A 21,848-nucleotide genomic window follows, 5' to 3' on the forward strand; every position below is an offset into this window, starting at 1 on the left:
GAGAGAGGAATGAGGAAGTATTAAATAGAAATATAGGCTGAGACAACAAGAAAGGCAGGAAGGAAGAGGACATCAGGGGCCAGCCACCCAGCTACACAGCCAGACACAGAGTAAGAAGGAAAGAAAAGGTATACAGGAATAGAGAAAGATAAAAGCCCTGAGGCCAAGAATAGATCATTTTAAGTTAAGAAAAGATGGCAAGAAACAAGCCAAGATAAGGCTGGGCATTCATAAGTAATAATAAGATAAGCCTCCGTGTGGATTCATTTGGAAGCTGGGTGGCGGGACCCTAAAAGAACAAAGAGCAAAAACAAACACCACTCAGTTGTGCAGAAATCTTGCTGTAAAGTTCCATTCCCACTAAAGGCAGTTTGAGGACTTAATGTATCTGTGGGCATACATACATACATATACTCTTAATGTGCATGACCTCAGAAGCTAAGCAGAACCAAGCCTAGTTAGTGAGTGGATGGGAATTCCAAGGCTTAAACTGCCAGTTGAAAGCAGCTAACTCTGTATTAGTTACCTACTTGTCTCAGTTCAGTAAATACCCACTGTTAACTCCACTGCTCTGTCTCTTCTCAGGGTGGTACCTGAGTCCTAGGAATGGGTTTATCCATCACGGGCATTTGAATGTCCACTTGAACCTTGCTGGACTCTAAAGAAAGCTCTGTTCCTGTACATTTCTGGGTCTGTGTCCCTACTAGACCTTCTGAATGCCCAAAGACATCATGCTGTATATGATTCTAAAGTCTTCGGTGTTTGTTATGGCTAACCACTGGCCTCTTCATGACTTTAGTGGTAGGAGCCAGGGAATGTGACCATAACTTTTTGCCTTCTTGTTCTTCAGCAGACTGTAAAAAGGCAAAGGTCCAAAAAGAGCTGCACTCCTGAGGGGGGCCTGCCCTCACTTTTTCCCCCAGGGTACTCTTAGGCAAGGAGAAATGAGGAATATATAGATAGAAATATAGAGGAGAGAGACAGTTAGAAACACAGGATAACTCAGGAGGGCCTGGATCAAAACCCACCAGCCCCTTCTGTCTCTTCTAAAGAAAGGGCTTTTAAAGGAATGCCAAGGGGTGGGGCAAAAGACCTCCCCCCAGCACAGCCAAGTACAGACCATCCTAAACACCTGGTGACCGACCATGCCTGTAATTAAGCCATCCACTAATGCAGCCCTGCTGTGTAAAGCAAGCTCAGATCTCACTAGAAAACCTTTATGTTTCCCACAGATTCCTCCTAATTTTTTCAAGAGCCCCTCATGCACCTCAGATAAGCTGGTTCTGTCTTAGGTTGTCCCCTTCATCCAGACAACCCTTACCCATCTTGGAGGTACACTTTCCATCAAGTGCCCTCTGACTTAAGTTGGGAAGCTGGCAAGAAGAACGTTGCCCATCCCTGACTCTCAGCCTCTGGCGGAAGGGTGTACTAAGTTTTAGCTCAGCTCTGGCCCAGGTTCCTATTGAGCTTTCAACAATTCACAGCAATCTCCATAGCTGCCACACGTCCCAGTGTAGGAGTGGAGGATGATAAAGAAGGCATATATTTTTTTGAAATGGGTCTTAAGGTATCTGTAACAGCCTTAGCTGTGCCAAGCCCTTTTTAAAATCAATAAACTCTTGATGCAAACCATATCAGAAAAACTACATCAAACTTAAAGATTCCCTTAGCTTTTACCAAACTCTGTTCATTAACATCAACATAATTCTAGTATGAATGTTACATATTTACAACTAGCATGGCTATTTACTGTATGTTATTTACACTTCTTACAAACTTATATCACTATACACATTTACATTTTATGAATTTACATTAGACATTTAGACTTACATTCAACATTTACACTTTTCACAAACTCACATTCAACATGTACTTATTTATATGTCTTACAAGCTTATGTTTATAAGGAAACTCTATAGGACTACCTTAGCAAATATCTACAGATTTCTTAACTATTTACCAAGCTTATAGAAAAGACTTCTTAACTAACATCTAGAAGAGATTTCTTGGAAGAACTATTTACCAAACTTATATTCAAGAGGAAACTATTAGCAAACATCTAGAAAGAATCTCTTAACAGAACTTACCCATCAAACATCTAGAAGAGATTTTACATTATCTTCCAACAAGACAGAGAATAATTTTCTTTGGACTTCATTTAGAAAGTCGAAATAGTGCTGCTGCTAAACAGTACTTTATGCATTCCAGATCTTTTATAAAAACTCTATTAAGAGCTATCTCAGTTTACAGCAGGCCCAAAAAGGAAGAAAGGGGAATGAGGAGGGAAAACCTCCTAAGGAACATTCTGTTCTGAATCGCTCAGCTGGCAGCTCGGCAACAGTCAGTTTCCCATCAGGAGAAGATAGTTGTCTAAGTTGGGGTGGGGCTCCAGACCTGCAGCCTTCAGCAAGTTCCCCTGTGTACCAAAATCATTGCTGAAACTTCATCCCAAACTTTCAACAGTCTAGAGACCTCCTTATTCTCCTACTATCCCCAGACTACAAGATAGAACCCCAATATTGGGAAAATTGGTTTAGCTGCTTTTTTCACTCCAGTTTCTCTAGAGGAGAATGTCATTGGGGCTGACATTCCTCGGCTCCATACACCTCACCAAACTCTCAGACAGTTTTCCCCCTTCTTAATTTTTTAAAGCTGCTCTTTAAGTTTACCATGAGCATTTTTTAATGATGCTGATGTTTCTGATAGATTTTTATTAGCCCAATATTTCTGGCAAAGTTACTTGTTAATCAAAACTGCTACTGTTCAAAGGAGTCAAGAACATAGATGTTTCATGAAACACATTCTTCATTAGCTTACTCTGAGAAGTACCTTTTCATGATTTAGTATTTTTACTTCATTCATCAGCTTTTCCTGATGTTATTTTTATTAGCAGCTGTTATATATATACTCTGACCATGAGTTATTTAACTCAGACTGTAGTTGTAGCTTTTCAACCATTAGTAAGACAGCTAGATTTTTCTGGAGTTTGATCCCCATCTACAGTTCAGTCACTCCTTTCTGAACATATGCCTCCCCATTCCTCCATTAGACCTGCAAAAGAATCACCTATTGCAGGCTGTTTTTCTGTTATCAGTTTGGGAGAAGTAAAGCTAAGCTTTCTTAAAAGCAGTGTTTTAAGTTGAGCATTTGAAAGGTTTGTTCCTGTTTGTCTGCCTTTTCTCCATACTGACTTGCCTATGCTGTCTTGCTTCTGTGCACTACATTTCCCAGGATGCCTTTCTCGATAGCATCACTATGTTTCAGACTTCATTTCCCAACCTCCTCTCTCTATATTGGTACACTACTACAAACTACCTTCCCCATAATGCCTCTCAGGTCCCATCAAACTTCGGTTTCCTTTACAGGGTTTGTTTTCCTGCTTTTGCTTTTTTCAACAGATTTTTGAGTCAAGGATTTTTGCTTTTTTATTACGGGAGCTTGAGAGATTTCTTTCTCCCTCAGCTGACAATGACAGGTGTTTTTCTTTCCTGATAATGTCCCAGAACTGGATTATAGCCACCCGCTTGTGCATATTCAAGCAGGTCCTTTTGTGCCCCAAGCTTGCTCTTCCACCTTACCAGGTCAGTGAGAGAAAATGAAAGTACTTAAGATAAAGCTTTTCACATTCCTTTCAGAGAGACTTTTTCCCCAGATAGATGTTTGTCTTGTTCCTTCCCCTCAGATGCAGAGCTTCAGATGTCTCAGGCCACGCCTTCGATCCTCTACTAACTGCTTCTGGAGGTAGGGGCTTCTTTCCCAGAATCTACCTCAGCTTTTCCCATGCTGCCATTGCAGCTGCTACTTGGAACTTAGACCCTGCCCTTTTTATTTATTTTATTTTAACTAGCAGCTTTCCCAGGTCCTGCACCTTTTGAGGAGGAATCTGTCCCTGCTCCATTTTTCTGTCTACACTGTCATCAGGCTCTAGTGTCAGGGAACTCTAGCCATTGTTTTTCTAATAATAGCTTCTAGCAGAGAAGATTTGCCATATTCCAACAGGTTTGTTTTGTTTTTCTTAAAGCAATTACATGTGATGTTTCATGCTGATAGAGGTTGTCTCCAGGTGAGTTAAATTTTTGCTCTTACAGAAAGAGGATCTGAGATTAAAAAGTTCTGAAAGGCTTTTTGGTTTTTTTAAAGAGAGATTGCTAAGTTCTTCCCAAGAAAGCTTTCAGTTTTTGAGAGAGAAAGACTACCAAGTTTTCCCAAGATTTCTGTTCTCTACTTTTGACTTCATGATCAAGAGGAAACTAATTCTCTTGGTACAGTGTTTCCATACAGTGGCAATGTCAACAAACTGAAAGTTTTCTTTTACTTGCATTTACCTCAGGGAAAATTCTTCCCTCTGCCACTGGGGCCAAAAGCTTCCCACAGGAATCTTTTTCTTCCCATTCTCTCCTCTTTGATAGATTCCTCTTGATTTCTTCCCCATTTGCATTCATAGCCCCATAGTTAGAAAATTAAGGACATAGTTCCTCCATCTTGTTGCTTATCTTAGTCTATAATTTCTTCCAAATATTCCTACTATACTTTACTCTAAATTTTTTCTACACTATATTACTATACTGTCTTACATTTTTTCCCTTAATTTTAATAGATAGAATATTAAAAGAGAAAGAAAAATAAAGAAACCTTGATAGAGAGAAATATCTACCCTGCAACCTCACTAGGGCATCTTTCAGCCCCTCATTCTTCCTCCTAAGAATAAAAAAAAAAAAAAAAAAAAAAAAAAAAAAAAACCACCTTCATTTTCACTACAAAACTGGACTCGTCCAACTGCTTCTCATGGGGCTTTCTCCCCAAGCTTTTGCCAAGTCCCTGTGTCCCTGTTCAGTGGCACCATCTCTGAGGGGCCTGCCATCCACGTTTTCCATCCCAGGGACCCTTGAGCAGGGAGAAATAAAGAATATGTAGATAGAAATATAAAGGAGAGAGACAATTAGAAGCAGGATAGCCTCAGGAGAGCCTTGGTCAAAACCCACCTGCGCCTTCTGTCTCTCCTAAAGGGCTTTTAAAGGAATGCTAAGGGGTGGAGCAAAAGACCTCCCCTCAGCACAGCCAAGTGCAAACCATTCCAGACACCTGGTGACCATGCACGTGGTCAAGCCATCCCCTAATGCGGCCCTGCTGTGTAAAGCAAGCTCAGGTCTCACTAGAAAACCTTTGTGGACTTCCACACACTCCCACTGTGGCCTCTGTAGATTTTCTCTGCTAGCCCCTGCACTGTGGGTATGGCTTCTGAGGGCCAGTTTACCCCACCCCACCCCACCTGCATTTCCTCTGATAATCCTGCATCCAGTGCCTAAGCTTTCAGGCCCAGGAGTTGTCCTTGGCTGGCTCTGATAACCCAGTGGGTGCTGAGAAACGTAGCCCACCTCCTTGCAGTTCAGTATCTTTCAAACCACCCAGCTTCTCAAAGCTCTGCCTTAAAATACACAGTCCTAAAAGCAAAAGTAGCCTTGGAATCCCTCCCAAAGACTTTGGGAGCAGTTCTCAACTTCCTTCAGTGAGCTGTTAATGTCTTGTTGAGTGGATCCTGGTGGCTTGGTTTGTTTGTTTAACTGAGAGATAACAAAATTGTTATAGGCACTTAAGAAAACCAAAAACATTTGTTCTCTAATTTATCTATTGCTCCAGCTTGCTTTCTTGTTTTGGAGCAAAACTTTGTATTAGCAAAGAGCTACAGTCAATTTTCTCAGTAACTTTGCTGTTTGCTGTTGCAGTGTATAAGAGCACTTGCCAGCATGGCTTACTGAAAATTCAAGTAAACTGTCAGATTCTAGGCTGTCTTTGTCTTGCTCCTTTTTGAAGATACTTTTTAAACATATTTGAAATAACAATGTTTTACAAATACAAGCTCTAAGGGTGTTTTTCTGTGTTTGTTCATTACTCAAGAAATTTTTTTCTTTTCCTGTAGTGCATCAAGCATTATCCCCAAGGCTAGAAAGAGCCCTGAGCATGAAAGTCTCATTATGTCATGCTAGGTACACATGCAGTCATGTCAAAGCATGCATGTGCATAAGATGTGCCAAATCTCTAACTAGAGAATGACTAGAGAGCCATTGTTGTATGAGTGAGCTGAAAGGCTGCTCAAAGAGAAGGGATGGTGTGCTGGATAGTTTTATGCTAGAGTCATCTGAAAGGAGGAAACCTCAGTTGAGACAATGCCTCCATATAATCAGGCTGTAGGCAAACCTGTAGGACATTTTCTTAATTAAAGATTGATGTGGGAGGCTCCAGCCCATTTGTGGGTGGTGCTACCCCTGGGCTGGTGGTCCTGGATTCTATAAGAAAGCAGGCTGAGCAAGCCATGGGGAGCAAGCCAGTAAACAGCACCCCTCCATGGCCTCTGCATCAGGTCTTGCTTCCAGGTTCCTGCCCTGTTTGAGTTTCTGTCCTGACTTCCTTTGATGATATGGCAGTAGAAACAAACACTTTCTTCCTCAAGCTAGTTTTGATCATGGTGTTTGGTCACAGCAATAGAAGCCATAACGAAGATTTGTGTAGATTGTAGACAGAGCTGTCAGTACAGGAGTGCAAGAATGCTGCTTCTGCCTCTGAACACTGAGCAAACAAGAACACATTGATTCTGGTGGCTTTAGAGGCCCAGCATGGAATCGACTGATGCAAGTAGGATCTGGCGCGACCTTGTTGAATGAACAAGAATGCTGTTGTTTTTATCTAAGTTGTTCTATTTACCAATAAAGAATCAGGAGTCAGATGTGGGGGTGAAAACCTGCTAGATCAGAGACGCTGAGAAGCAAACAGCTGACCTTCCTTTTTGGCTGGAGACGCAGCAAGAGAGCCATCCCAAACCAAAAAAGAAAAAAGGCCATCAATCTCTAAGTCGCTTCCTACTCCTTCCTGTGTCTCTCTGTCCATCTTCCTGTCTCCTTTGTGTTCTCTAGGCTAATTTCTGTCAACTAGTCTCTGGCTCTGCCCCCTGATCCACAGTTAATTTTATTAACACAGTCTCAGATTTTTTTTCTTTTTTTTCTCTCCTTTTTTTTTTTAATATATATTTTATTTTACAATACCATTCAGTTCTACATATCAGCCATGGGTTCCCCTATTCTCCCCCCTCCCACCCCCTTCCCTTACCCCCAACCTACCCTCCATTCCCACCTCTTCCAGGACAAGTCCTCCCCCGAGGACTGCAATCAACCTGGTAGACTCAGTCCAGGGAGGTCCAGTCCCTTCCTCCCAGACTGAGCCAAGTGTCCCTGCATAAGCTCCAGGTTTCAAACAACCAACTCGTGCAATGAGCACAGGACTCGGTCCCACTGCCTAGTTGCCTCCCAACCTGATCAAGCCAATCAACTGTCTCACCTATTCAGAGGGTCTGATCCAGCTGGGGCCCCCTCAGCCTTTGGTTCATAGTTCATGTGTTTCCATTCATTTGACTATTTTTTTTCAATAATTGAGTAAAACTGAAATTTATTATAAGCCACAGTCGTCCTAGGGACCTCCATGCTATATATATAGCCTCACAGTCTCAGATTTTTATAGTACAATCAAATATCCCGTAACAATGCAATATTTTTAATACTTGTTTTAGTTATTTGAGAATTGTATACACTGTGTTTTGATCATATTCACCCTCTCTCCCACAACTCCTCCCAGATACACCCCCTCTTCCTTACTCACTCAAGACCAGTTTGTGTTGCTCAAATATTCTCGGATGTGTGTAGTCTTCCACTAGACTTACCAGAAGGTACACTCCTCATAGGGAACACTATTTCTCCTTCTCCTAGCAGGTAACAATTGCCAATAGCTACACACCTAGTAGTGGGGTTTTGTGCCCAAGTTCCACTTCCATGCTGAGATTTGGTCTGTCCTGACCTTGCAGTGTCTTGGATGTGTGCTGTTGCAGCTGTGATGAGTTGACATATGCAGCTGCCTTCTGTCCGGAGGGCACTGTCTCCCTGTAGGCACCTGGCACCTCTGGCCCTTACACTCTTTCCACACCATCTTCCTCAATGACCCCTGAGCCTTCAGAGGCTGTTCAATACATGTATTTCCTTTAGAGCAAAGCATTCTTCAGTCTCTTATTCTCTGTATCTTGGCCAATTGTGGGTCTCTGTATTAATCACCATGTACTGCAAATAAAAATGTCAGACGGGGTTGAGAGAGTTTTTAGGAGTAAGTTTAATATTATGCCCATTTAATAGAATCATAATGGTACGTTCTCCTCTAGGGCCAATGTCCTATCTAGCTATAGGTTCTTAGACCAGTAATGGTTCACCTGTAGGTTTCATCTTGGGGAGCAGTACTTAAATCCAATCAAAAAGTAGTTGGGTACTCCTATGGTGTTCATACCATGAATGCAACAGTGGGCAGTTTTTCCAGGTGAGTCATCATTGTAGCTTGCAGGGTTCGCAGTTGGGCATGATTAATGATTACTTTTCTACTCTGAAAGCATGCATAACACTTTCTAACATTGTGAAAACTTGCTGATAGAGAGTAAGCTTCCAAATGAGTTCCAACTTGGTTTTCCCGTGTTACCATCAAGTTCTGGAGGGTAAACAAGCAAAGGCAACAGCCTTCGATGTTTGGGAGTCAATGGCACCTCACTAGCCAGCAATCCCGAGAGAAGTCAGCCATGACTGGCACCGTGCTTTTTTAATCTGTCAGCCTCTGCTGTCATCCTGTTAACTCCTTTTTATTGTCTGTGTATATATGTTTTAGGAAAGTTCCGTGGTAGTAAGTGGTTTTCCACATGACATTTTCAAAGTGTCTTTAGTGTTAGTTATCCTTCCCATATTCCCTCCTTTACCCTGCCCCTGGCTCCCCACTTCAATGGAATGCTTCCTGCTCCAGTATTCCTATTCAACGCTTTATATCAGTGTGTTCTGTCTTCCCTCACTTAAAAGTCCCTCCTTAGTAATTTCATAACCTCTGTTGGTGTTCCAGATGGAACACAAATGTCCAAAGTGTCAAAGCTAGCATCAAGAAATGGGCGAGCATGCCCTATCTGTCTTGTGTATCTGGACTGGCTCATACAGGATGATCGTTTCCATTTAACTGCAGATTTCATCATTTCATTTTTCTTTTTATTTATTCTTCTCTCATACAATACAACCAACAACAGTTTCCCTTCTCTCCACTTCTCCCAGCCCCCCCCAACATCCCCCACCTCCTCTCTCCCCAAGATTCACCCCTCCACCTTCCCCCAGAAAAGAGCAGGGTTCCCAGGGACATCGACCAAGCACAGCGTAGAAAATTGCAATGAGATTGTGTGGTAAGGGGTATTGGTTGTTCTTGTTTTCCTGAGGCGTCGAATTGTTATTAATCATTAAGTTATTAAATTGAGGTCTCAAGTACTTTATGTAGGCACCTGGTGCTGTAGCCTCCCCTCTTAGAACTGCCTTCATTTGGTCTCATCAGTTTGAGTGTGTTGTGTTTTCGTTTTCATTCAGTTCTAGGAATTTTTAATTTTTTTCTTGATTTCTTCCCTCATGCAGTATTGATTTAGTGGTGTGTTTAGCTTCCATGAGTTGGTGTACTTTCCTAATATTGCTAATATTCAGTTTTATTGCATGGTGGTCTGATGCAGTGCAGGGTCTGATCTCAACTTTACTATATCTGTTAAGTCTTGTTTTGTGTTCTGATATGTGGTCCATTTTAGAGAAAGTCCTGTGAGGTACTGAGAATATATATTCTTTAATGTTGCAGGGAAGATTTTATATAGATAACCTCTTAGGTCCATTTTACTTATGAGTCATTTAATTCAGAGTTTCTCTATTTAGTTTATTTCCAGGTGACCTGTCTATTGAAATCACCCACTATTACTATGGTTTTGCCATCTGTGGTTTTAAGTCTAATAATGTTTCTTTTATGAAATTGGGTCCTCCTGTATTTGGTGTATATATGTTTAGTATTATAATATCCTGTTCCTGGATTTTCCTTAACTGAATATAATGAGTTCTTCCTTACCTTTTCTGACTAGTTTTGAAGTCTGTTTTGTCAGATACACCTGCTTGGTTTTTGGTTCCATTTTCTTGGAATACTTTTTTTTCATCTTTTTACCCTAAGGTGGTATAGGTGTAGGTCATAAGATGTATTTCTTGGAGGTAGCAAAACAAAAAAATAAAATCATATTTTCTGGCCCAAGCAATTAATATGTTTCTGTTTCTTGGTGGGTTAAAATGATTCACATTAAGTTTTTAATAATGTGTAATAATTTTTTTTGTAGTTTTCAGTTAGACCTCTTTTGTAAAGATGTATTTATTTTTATTTTATACATATGAGTGTTTTGCTTGTATCCATGTCTCTGCACCACATGTGTGTGGTACCTACAGAGGAGCTGCCATGTGGGTGCTAGGAATTGAATCCAGGTCCCCGAAAGAGCAGCCATCTCCACATTAAGCCATCTCTCCAACCCTACTAGACCTCTCTTGATTTAGTGTTCCAGAATTACTTGTTCCTTGTGTGTGTTTAACCTTCTTTTCAGACATATGCACTCCTAGTAGCTTGTGTAGAGGTAGGTTAGTGGTCATAAATTCCTCAAATCTGTTTTTATCATACAAAATTTCCTTTCTCCTTCTATTGTGGCTGACTGATTGTTTTACTAGGCATAATGTTCTGTTTTGGAATCTGTGGTCTTTCATAATTTGTAAAACTTCAGTCCATTGTCTTCTGGTTTTCAATGTCTCCGATGGAAAATCTGCTATGATTCTGAAGGACCTGCCTTTGATTGTGAGCTATCTTAATCTCTTGCTGTTTTCAATATCCTTCCTCGGTTTTGTGCATCAGTGTTTGGGCTATTACATGACACAGGGAGTTTCTTTTCTGGCCCTGTGTCATGGTTGGGATTTCTGTAAGCCTCTTGGAGCTTGACAGGCACCTCTGCTTAGATTAGGGAAGCTTTCTGTTGGTCTTGTTGGCCTGGACCACTTCTCCTTCTGCCATAACTGTTCATCATGGATGTGGCTTTTTTATATAAAGTTCCAGAGTTCCTGCATCTTTTCTTCTTGTTGGTTTGTTTGTTTGTTGCTGTTGTTGGCCTTTGTTTTGTTTTGACATTTTTTTTTTTGACTGAATGAGCCAATTCCTCTGCCCTTAAGACTGGATAGTCTCTGTCCCACTTGATCCAGTCTATTGGTGAGGCTTCCTTCTGATTTTTGTTTTGTTTGCTTGATTTTTTGATTCCTGAATTTTTCAAGTTTTTTCATTTTGGCTTGTCTTCAGAGATTCTCTTCCTTTATTATAGTCTACTTTCATATCTTGTATCGTTTTCATTATTTCATTAAACGTTTATGTTTCCGTGGTCTTAATTCAAGCATTAATTCATATTCTCTTTGAGTTATTGGATCATGTTTATTATTGTTATTCCAAATTCATTGTCTTATGCATCCTCAAAGTTGCTTTTTTCAGGGGACATTACTATGAGAATACTAATTTTGGGGATAGTCTTCCTTTGGTTATTCATTATTATATATTTAAGATGGCACCTAGGCATCTGGAGCTAGATCATCAGTTCTGTTTCTTAGTATGGAAAACTTATCTGTATTTTGTTGAGTGTATTTCCTATTGCCCCAATTTGTCAGGTTGACCAGCTGTATGGGACTTTAGGTTCACTCTCTGGGCAAAGCCGTGTTGATGTTTGAGTGCAGTCTCAGCATGAGCTAAGTTATGTCTCTAAGCCCAGGAGACCTTCCATAAATCCATAAGATTCTCACAGCCAGTCTTCAGAAGTCCAGGGGGAATGCTCAGAACTTCCCCTCAGGTACGGGGTGCTGGTGAGTTAGCAGTGCAAGTCTAGGATCCCTGTCTGAGGAAGAAAGTCAGGGAAGTGGTGGAAGATGTTGTTGGTTGTTTTTTTGTTTTGTTTTGTTTTGTTTTGTTTTGTTTTTTAATTCTTTTACTCTTTGGCTCTTTGGAGGCCTGCCACCCAGCTCCCAAATAAATACACATGGAGACTTATTATTACGGCCTTAGCTTGGCTTGTTTCTGGCCAGCTTTCTTAACTTATCCCAGCCACCTTTTGCCTCTAGGCCTTTGTCTTTTTCTATTTCTATATACCTTTCTTACTTCTTACTCTGTGTAAGCTGAGTGGCCGCCCCTCAAGTCCTCCTCTCCTTCTCCTTCTTTTGCTCCTAGATCTGGTTTTCCAGATTGCTCCTCCTATTTATTCTCTCTGCCTGTCAGCCCCACCTATCCTTTCTCCTGCCTTGCTGTTGGCCATTTAGCTCTTTATTAGACTAATCAAGTGTTTTAGGCAGGCAAAGTAACAGAGCTTCACAGAGTTAAACAAATGCAACATAAAAGAATGCAACACATCCTTGCATCATTAAACAAATGTTCCACAGCATAAATAAATGTAACACATCTTTAATTGATACTCTACAACCAGAAGACACACAGGACACATGTTCCTCTGGCAACACACTGGGGTACACATCTTGTGAACCTTTCTGGAAAAGGGTGGTACTCAGGTCTTGGGAATAGGTGGAGTTGAGAGTATGAATCTATTGTCTAGCTAGAAAAGAAGCCAAGTGTGGGCAGCAGGGCAGTGGCATGGGTTCATTTGGTAAAAAGAGTCTAGATTCCCTGCCTAGAGATGGGGAGGGATAAGGTCACTGAGCCGGGGTGGATGGAATTATCAGTATGAGTTAGGCCTTCCTACCTGAACAGGGGTGCCAGAAAGAGCTTTAAAAGGCAGGCATGAAGCATGTGTCGCTAGGGCAGGTCATGAGGGTGAGTAGAATGCTGCTGTGGGGTCTGGTGCCTCTTCCTATGGAGGGTGAGCCTACAGGTTGCAGGGATGAGTGGAATTAGTGGCATGGGCCTAGTGTCTGCCTACTGAAGAGGCTAAGTATGGACAGCAGGGATGTATGAAATACAGAGCAGGATAGGGTTGGTGCTGGGAGTCTGGACTGCTTGTCTAGGAATGGTGGCTAAGGACTTTTAGTGTGAGGTAAATAGGGTTAGTGGTGTGAGGGGGTAACAGAAAGGGTACAAGAAGGGAGGCCCACATGGGCCATATGTTCCTCAGGCAGGTCTCAAGGGAAGAATATAATGTTTCAAGAATTATAAGTTGGGTATCTTCTAAGGCCATGGTAGTGAGAGAACTTAAAAGGTGTAAAGATTATGGAACTTATTTAAAGTGAGCCTCAAAACTGGTCTGCCTAGCAGCATCTTGTATGAAATGTATGTTGTTGTTTTTTTTTAAGATTTATTTACTATGTATACAGTGTTCTGTCTGTATGCCTGAAGGCCAGAAGAGGGCACCAGATTTCGTATTGGATGGTTGTGAGCCACCATGTGGTTGCTGGGAATTGAACTCAGGTCCTCTGGAAGAGCAGCCAGTGCTCTTAACCTCTGAGCCACCTCTCCAGCCCAAAATGTGTTTTAATTGTATCTTCTCCCCCACCACCACAATACTGTACATCGCACTGCAATATGTCAGCAGGTGCTGAGTATCAGTGATAATCAGCACTATTTTGGCTGGTCCCTTAGGTCTCCCTAGAGAACAGAAACATTCTCCTTTAAAGACACTAGGTTAAAACAAGTTAGCTCCACAGGCATTGGTATCTAAGGTCTTGATGCCATGAGTTTGCCCTCTTACTATTAATACTCCATTGAATTGGCAGCATGATTTATTCTTACAAATCACCAGAGACAACCTATTTATTAATTTTAATTAATATCAGGAGGACCTGATCTTTAGAAGGAAACAAGCTAAGGGCCATTGAGGTATGAGGTGGTGAAGAAAGCCCAAGGAAGAACTTTTCCTCATAGAAACGGGACAAGGGCCAAAGCACAAGTCAGTGAGAGGCTCCCCAGTGTCTCACCGGAGTTGAACAGCACCTGTGATTTCAGCACATGGAGGAAGTGCAGGGGGAGCCTGCGTGTAGGCTATGCTTGCCGGACACAGTGCTGTGCTTCCTGCCACCAGCTGCAGTCTGCAGAGCACCCTTAGTGGGAGAGCTCTAAAGCTGTGTGGCAACATGTAAGTTGTAGACAGAGCGTTTGTTATAAAATGTTGCTTTTCTATTTTCAGTAAATATTCAAGATGTGGTATTACAAGAGAATTTGGAAAAAGAAGATCAAATTCTGGTTTCCTTGGCAGGGTTAAAGCAGGTATGTTCATGACTGTGATACCATGTGTGTATTCCAAGGGCCAGCATTGTGCCTACTCTGGGATGATTACCTTACAGTATATAGGACCATAAAGAGCCATTCACTGATATCAGGCCAGGTAGAGTTCCTTCTGAGTCTGTGCCTCCTCAGGCTCCTTACTCCTGGGGACTCTGTCTCACTGGCTTGTAGCCCAAATGGTTTTCCATCTCCCCATCAGCTGCCCCTACTTCCTCTTCCTACAAGACCCATTGCATTTGCACCTTACCTCAACATAAGGTTTGGTCATTTATTTACAAATACATGGATGCTGTTGGAAGCACAGATGATAGTCATTACTTTCAATGGGCCTCAAGAGCCCAATTTACCTGCCCCTGGCAGGTCTAAGCAAGATGCAGTGTCAGTGAAAAGGAGCACGTTACTATCTGAACAGGCAGCGGCGGGAGTGGAACCACTTTCTGGCTGTGCAGCTGCGCAGATGGCACTTCCCACCGCATAATCAGCACAGTGGGGACCTGAACAGGGTCACATCTTTATAACTTTGAAACGGTTGGATTTTCACCAATGGTTCATTTCTTACAGTGTGATGTTAACATTCATACTCCAGTATTCTCCACTTCATCCATGGGGTATCCCAAGACCCTTCCCTAAATGCCTAAAATCACAGGTTTTACTGCATTGTCTATGTACTATATTTTTCCCTACACATAACTGACCTAAACTAAGGTTTAGCGATTAGACATGGTGAGGGATCACAAGAGCAACTGAGAAGAGAGTGACTGTAACAGCATTATATATATAGTGAGGGTTGTGTGCCCTCTCTCAAACTCACTGCCTGTGCTCTCCTCCTACAGAGATGTCAAGGTGCAGTCGTCCGTGATGAAGGAAGGTGGGGGATGGGGTGCTGTTGTATAAGACTTGGCTACTGTGTGAAAGTACTATGATGCAGCACAGTTGATCTGATGAGCAGAGCAGCAGAGTCCATGGCATGGGCAGTCTGGACAAAGGGTTGATTCCCATTAACTCCTCTGCAAGGTGTCTTGCTCAAGAAGGCAAGAGATTTCAGCATACTATTCAGGCTAGCACACAGCGTAAAGCTTAGGACCTATTCTTTCTACAAGTTCTCCTTGTGCTCTAGACTTCTAGAAAGGAATTACAGTAGGAAAAACAGGTCAATGACTAGTTTACTTCAAATGTATGTGATGCTACCCAGCACTTAGCTACAAACTCGTTCATCTTTTTGTTATTTTCCTCTCCTTTGAAAATAGATCAAAGACATTCTGAAAGGTTCCCTGCGCTTCAACCAGAGCCAGCTGGAGGCTGAGGAGAATGAGCAGATTACCATTGCCGATGACCACTACTGCTCCAGTGGCCAGAACCAGAGCAACCCAGTTCCTGGGGCCACCAAGCAGGTACAGGAGTCTTGATGAATGCTTATGAGAATGAGCTTTCATGAAATTAAAGGAAGTTCCTCAAAGTTGGGAAGGACAGTCCTGTCAAAGAGAGAGAGCTAGTGGGTGCTCCCCGTCAGTGGCTGCCCATAGTCAAGGGTTTTGTTGCTATTGTTTGGGGTTTTTTAACCTTTGATTAAGCATGATGTCCATCCTTGGGACACAATATAAAATTGTTTACAGAAACTGACCCTCACTCTTCTTAGAGGACAGAGCATCAGAGTTAACACACCCACTGTGACCCCTTGTCTTTCGTGACGATATAAATCACATCACATATTTAGGTCTGGCAGACCTAAAGCAATAGCATTTAGCTCCTTAAGCTTCATAAGCTTGATTACACTGTCTGTCCCATTAAAAGAAATCAATCTCTTTTCCCTGCAGCTTACCATATGTGGGGGTTTAGGATTAACTAAGATTTGAGAACCCAAGTAGAATGGAAACTAGCCATGCCCAGGAATTCTCCCGGCTGTTTCCAGGTTTTCAGAAACTAGCTGACAAATTGTCAGCACTTGTCTGGGTGAAGGCTTTTGTCCTGGAGATGTTCTAAAGCTTGTTCTTGTGTCTTTGGACTCCTGCACTTTTTCCTTGGAGACTTTGTAGCTTTCAAGCCAAGAAATGTAAAGCCTTCTAGATGTTTTTATCTGAACCCCATTGACAGGCTTGCAGTTAGTATATTATTATCTACATATTGTGGCAGACTTAATTCTCCTCAAGTCTTTGCCCAGGATCTCTCTAAAAATGGTCCTGGAATGTTTAGAGCCCTGTGGAAGCACTGTCTTCAAGTGCTGTTTTGTTGTGTCTATCTGCTCATTTAAAATCAACAATTCCCAGGTGTGGTGGTATTGTGTTCACCAAAATATTGTGTACTCTAATAAATTTATCTGGGGTCAGAGAACAGACAGCCACTAGATACAAAGGCTAGAAAATGGTGGCACTCACACCTTTAATCCTAGCATTCCAGAGATAGAAATCCCTCTGGATCTCTGTGAGTTCAAGGCCACTTTGGAAATAGCCAAGCAAGGTGACACACGCCTTTAATCCCAGAAAGCCAGCCTTTAATCCCAGGGAGTGGTGGTAGAAAGCAAAAAGATATATAAGGCGTGAGGACGAGAAACTAGAAGCATTTGGCTGGTTAAGCATTCGGCTGGTTAAACATTCAGGCTTCTAGCAGCAATTCAGCTGAGAGCCATTCCGGATGAGGACTCAGAGGCCTCCAGTCTGAGGAGACAAGACCAGCTGAGGAACTGGTGAGGTGAGATAGCTGTGGCTTGTTCTGTCTCTCTGATCTACCAGCATGGACCCCAATAACTCGCCTCAGGTTTGATTTTATTAATAAGAACTTTTAATATTCCTGCTACACCCAGGACCCAGCAGGATGCAGAAAGAAAGTGTCCTTTAAATCCAGAACTATGGAGTACTTTCTGTCCCAGGAAAGTTGATAGGGATTAGGAACGGCAGATGCTCTGCACAGCTTCTCCTGTTGCTCAAGAGCCCTGTACAAACCTATCCTCCCCACCAGGTTTCTTAAGTGCCGGAGAGCCTCAAGGTGCCCCTAACCCTGCTTTGAGAAGCTGGTCAAGCACAGGCTGCATTCTCTGATGGATGGGGTGCCTCATTAGCAGTCAGCACAGAATGCATGTCTCCACAGTTAGTAGACATGCATTTTCTTCCTCAGCTGCATCCGAGATCAACCCAGGCTCCTTGTGGTTATCTGGTTTGCACTAAAAGGAGCCCCATGGCCTTGTCTCATCTTCTGATGAAGCAGCTGATAGGAGGCAGGCTTGTTCTCTGTCAGCCCTCTAAGGTCAGTCTCTGCCTCGTGGTGGAGGGGCAGGTGCAGAGCCTGTGTCTGCATGCAGTGCATGCAGAGGTAAAGTGAGTCCTTACCGCATACTGGATCATCTTGGCAAGATTATAGCTTTGCTAGCTAACTTTATTATTTCCAGACAGGGTCTCAATATGTAGACCGAGCTACTTTCCAAGTGCTAGGATTGAAAGTGTGAGCCAACACCCCAGCTAACCCCAAACTTTTACGTGTATCCATAGATACTAGTGACTGTCCGCTAAAAACAATAAAAATCCACTTAAATGTTGTAAAGGGAAAAATAATTGTGGACTAAAGTGCTATGTGTTTTTCATCTGAACTTTGCCTTTCATGATTTTCCGATTTATTTTTCTTGGTTTACTATTTATTGCTGGAACTTACCAGTTACCAGCATTGCTCCAGGAGACCCTCACATGTGCACCCAAGATTAGCTAGCTGTGAGACAGTAAAATCACTCCAGATGTGGGAGCTCACATTCAAAAGCCAGCTTTGTGGGTCTGCCCATGCCGTCTCACCACACTGTGCCCGCAGAGTAGGAGATGCAGCCCTCACCCTGTGTCGTAGATGTGAGATTCAAGCTCACAGTGGTTCCCTCGAGGCTGCTCCCAGGGTGGTGCCCTGGCTTGGTACTGGCTCCTGGGCCTTGCCCCCTGCAGCGCGGATACCGCCTTTCCTTGCAGCTTTTCAAACAGGAACTTGACTTCCGTCTCTTGGGAAGCAAGTGTTTGGTTTCAGAGGCTCGCAAGGCCGTGCTGGCTCCACACCACTACCACGTGTCAGAGTGTCAGAGCCATGGAACAACCAAATGGGGTGCAGGGTGAGATGGCCACCTGGCCGAGACAGCCACCCTGCTCGCAGGCCCCTGCGCAGTGTGGCCGTTCCTGCTCTCACCATCTCCCTGGTCTTACTCCACAGGCCTCTTCAGAGCTGCCAGGGTGTACAGGTGGAGGGGCCTCAGATGACTTCATTCTGGTTTCCAGAGAAGATGAGGGGCGCAGTGCCAGGGGGGCCTTGGCAGGCCAGTCGCAGCCTCTTCTCCCCCTCAGAAGCACATCCGGGAAAAGCAGAGCCCCAGCCTGCTCCCCACTGGTGTTCACAGACCCGTTGATGGGCCCCGCCTCAGCTTCCTCCAGCAACCCCAGCTCCAGCCCTGATGACGACAGCAGCAAGGACTCTGGCTTTACCATCGTGAGCCCCTTGGACATCTGAACACGGGGACTCCACTAGTGGAGACCCTGCTGAACCAGTGTTTCTTTCCCGGCATGCATTTGGCATTGGCACAACCCTTTGGAACCCTTTGGAAAGAGGTTTCCTCTTTCAATGCGCTGTGTTCACCATAAGTGCAGACAGACCTTTCCAGGCCCTTCTGACCCTGTGACCCTTGCTCTGAGTTAGGGCTAGCTCCGTGCCCACCGTCAGACCAGACCACAACCGAGCCAGCCGTCTTCCAGGCCCTCCTCCCCAGCAGCTGTCAGTTACACTCTTAAGGAAGGGCTGCTTTCAAGACTCCCTTTTATCAAAGCTTCAGCCACGGGAAAATTGTTGACCCTGTGGAAATCTGGCAGGCAGCCTCACTCTTGCCTTCAGAAGCCCAACCACAGACTCAGGGCCGCAGAACAGAGAGTGAGTGGCTCCCGGCCTGGGCTCGTTTCCCGGCCCTGGGTTGATAAACTTCAGCCACTTCTGTTCCTCTCTGAGCAACTGCATTTCACCTTCTAGACTCTCCAGAGCCAGGAAGCAGGGTGGCTGGAAGCTCCAGCGGCCTGTTCAATGAACACAAAGGAAAACCACATTCACACCACCCAGAGCCAGACCCCCACTTGGAATTAGATTTGGAGTCCCTTCTATGGGAGCAGGCTTACTAAAGAACATTCCAGGTGTCAGAAGGATGCAGAGCTCCTACTCACCCCTTTCCCCTCTGGGCCCTCAGTTGTAAACTGCACCCAGGCACCACTGCTAGACTGGGTCTTCCTGCCCCATGCCCCTGCCTGGGCTGGCATCGGTGTGACACCCCCTCCTCAGTTGGCAGAGTGCAGAGCTGTGTCAGGCACAACACATCTTTCTTGCAAGGAGAAGGGCTTTCTGTGCCCAAGCAGGTGTCCTGGCGACAGTGGGGATTGTTGGCAGAGGCAGCCCGTCCTATCCGCCTTCTGTCCCTGTGCTTCGAGGGCAGCAGAGCTCTGGGCATTGCCCCCCCCCCCAGCACTGTCTTTCTCTGCAGACAGGTGTGCTAATGTCAGGATGCTCCCCCATGCTCGAGTCATCTGTGAGGATTTCTCCTTAGCTGTTCTCGATAGCAGGGCTCATGACTCACATGGTAGCAAGGCTCAGCCAGTGCCTGGTGAGCTCTGCCCCGACCTCTGCCTAGTCCTCTCTAAAGATCCTCTGTAAGAACCAGGACCACCACATGATGGACATCCATCCCCTGAGGGTACCCTTAGACCTAAGATAGGAATATTGACTCACCCCTCCAGCCCGGGGACAGTACTGGCCATGTCTGTCCCAGTTGGGGCACTGTCCCCAACATTCCCTTTACTTTGAGAATAAGGGTCATAGCTGAGTATTACTAGCTATTCATGGGGCCAAGAAGGTGACAGGCTGATTCCTTACCATTTGAATGGGCATTTATTTCATAGCCCCTAACCTATCTGTCATGCCCCCCCCCCGAATCCTCTGCTTGTGTGGGTGCCACATGAGAGCTCCTGGGTTCACACTGAGATGTTTCTGTGGTCCCCAGTCAGTCCACTCTCTACTTGGAACAAACAGGAATGGAGAGTGTGGTCTTTTCTAAGTGACTCCGTTCTTCCTGGTTGAACATTGCGTCCTCTCTGTTACCTGCATTGCTGGTGCAGAATGCATTCCTTCCCTGTGATTTTATCAGGTACTTCTGTCGAATTGCACATTTTAAAATCCTGGATATATAGAACCTTTTTCTTTAACCACGTGGTAATCATCAGTTCTAATCGCTCATGTTTTGATTATAGCAGCTAAATACAGTTTTATATATACGCCAAGCTTAGATTAAGCCCTGTTGTCATCTAGTTTTTTATACATGTCTCTGTGTTTCATGCAGTCCTTTCTGATCAGATTAGAATTGTGAGTTCAAACATACTGTGTGCTACACAGAGGGTTATAGCCTTGCCTTATCTTATGAGTGTGCCGTGGTCGCAGGACCTTCCTGGCTTAGTTTGCCAAAGATGACCTGCTGTTCCTCACTCGCTACAACTTGAAAAGAAATGACCATGCCGCCACATGAGTGGGACTCTAGAACACAGCCACCTCCCTGTGACCTGCCTCCTTGGAGGGCTGGCTACCAGCACAGGGTGGGCTGTGCTGGCCAAGCCTGCCAGTGCCACCTTCCGTGTCAGAGAGCTGAGCAGATGCAGAACTATCTCCGAGCATGACCTGCTGCTGCTCATGCAGGCTGCTTTTTGCTTTTAAAAGTTCTCCGAGTGACCACCGAAGGACAGAGTGGGAGCGCCTGTGGCCACTGTCATCCCTACATCAGTTTGAGTTCCAGCATGAGGGCTCATGAGGACACCTCCTCCTTTGGTAGAGGGACCCATTCGATGTGTCCTCATAAGGACTATTTAGAACTGGGAGAACATCCACTTCTTCCAGGAACCTAGCTCTGAGGCCAGGCAAGCATGGAAGCGCCTGGCCAGGCAGGGCTGCTGCTGGCCACGGCTTGACCTCACCTGCTTTCCTTCCTTTGCAGCGTGGGCAACCTTACCTGCAAGATACCCAATGCTTGTCTGCCCTTGTCAGCAGCGGGGTCAAGTCATTTGTGTGACAGGTGTGAAGTGAGTGGTTCTGGAAGTGCCACTGAAGGAAGAAGTCCCCCCTCCCATTGACAGTGCGAACTGCAGAGGAGACCTCCTGATATGGGGGCCCCTGCCCATGTCAGGCTCCTGCAGCACAGGATTTGCCACAGGGTAGGGATGGGGGAGGCGGCCAGAGCACTTTACATCTTAAGTGACACAGGAGGGACAAAGTGCAGGGGACATCTGTAGTTTAGAGGAGCCGAGGGCCCAGCAAGTGAGCAGTCACTTGGCATAGGCTCAGGCAGCTTCAGGGGCCCAGCCAGTGATCATCGTGTGTCCCAGCAGCTTCAAGCCATCACGGGGTACAGGAACTAGATCAGGTGACCCAAACTTCTCTGGCTAATCATAGCCATGTGTGTGCCACAAGTGCCTCGCCCTTGTCCCCAGCTGTCCAGCGTTGCGGGAACTTTCTCCTGCGTAGCTCTGCTCTCTACCTGAGAAAATGAGAGGAGCTGGTGGCACACACCTTTGACCCCAGCACTCTGGAGGCAGAGGCAGGCGTTTCTCTGAGTTTGAGGCCAGCCTGGGCTACAGAGCAAGTTCCAGAACAGCCAAGACTGTTACACAGAGAAACCCTGCCTCAGAAAATAAAAAAAAAAAAATGGCTGCAATGGGTGCCATCTTCCTACCAAAGAATTACAACCCATTACGACCATGCGG

At 44.5% G+C, this 21,848-nt stretch overlaps 1 protein-coding gene across 19 annotated transcripts in view; it reads left to right on the forward strand.

The window, feature by feature from the left end:
• The window catches only part of Tbc1d5 (TBC1 domain family member 5), a 451,848-nt gene extending 431,459 nt beyond the window's left edge, over positions 1-20,389 (forward strand). For all 19 annotated transcript variants that reach the window (XM_037199956.1, XM_037199955.1, XM_037199959.1 and 16 more), the window contains 3 exons: positions 14,009-14,088; positions 15,354-15,497; positions 18,280-20,389. In XM_037199956.1, the coding sequence (XP_037055851.1) occupies positions 14,009-14,088; positions 15,354-15,497; positions 18,280-18,573 (518 nt within the window). In that variant the 3' untranslated portion in view covers positions 18,574-20,389. The remainder of the gene's footprint in view (positions 1-14,008; positions 14,089-15,353; positions 15,498-18,279) is intronic.
• The last annotated feature ends 1,459 nt before the right edge of the window (positions 20,390-21,848 follow it).

The sequence above is a fragment of the Peromyscus leucopus genome, chromosome 16_21 (assembly GCF_004664715.2).
Source record: "Peromyscus leucopus breed LL Stock chromosome 16_21, UCI_PerLeu_2.1, whole genome shotgun sequence".
In the NCBI taxonomy this organism is placed as follows: Eukaryota; Metazoa; Chordata; class Mammalia; order Rodentia; family Cricetidae; genus Peromyscus; species Peromyscus leucopus.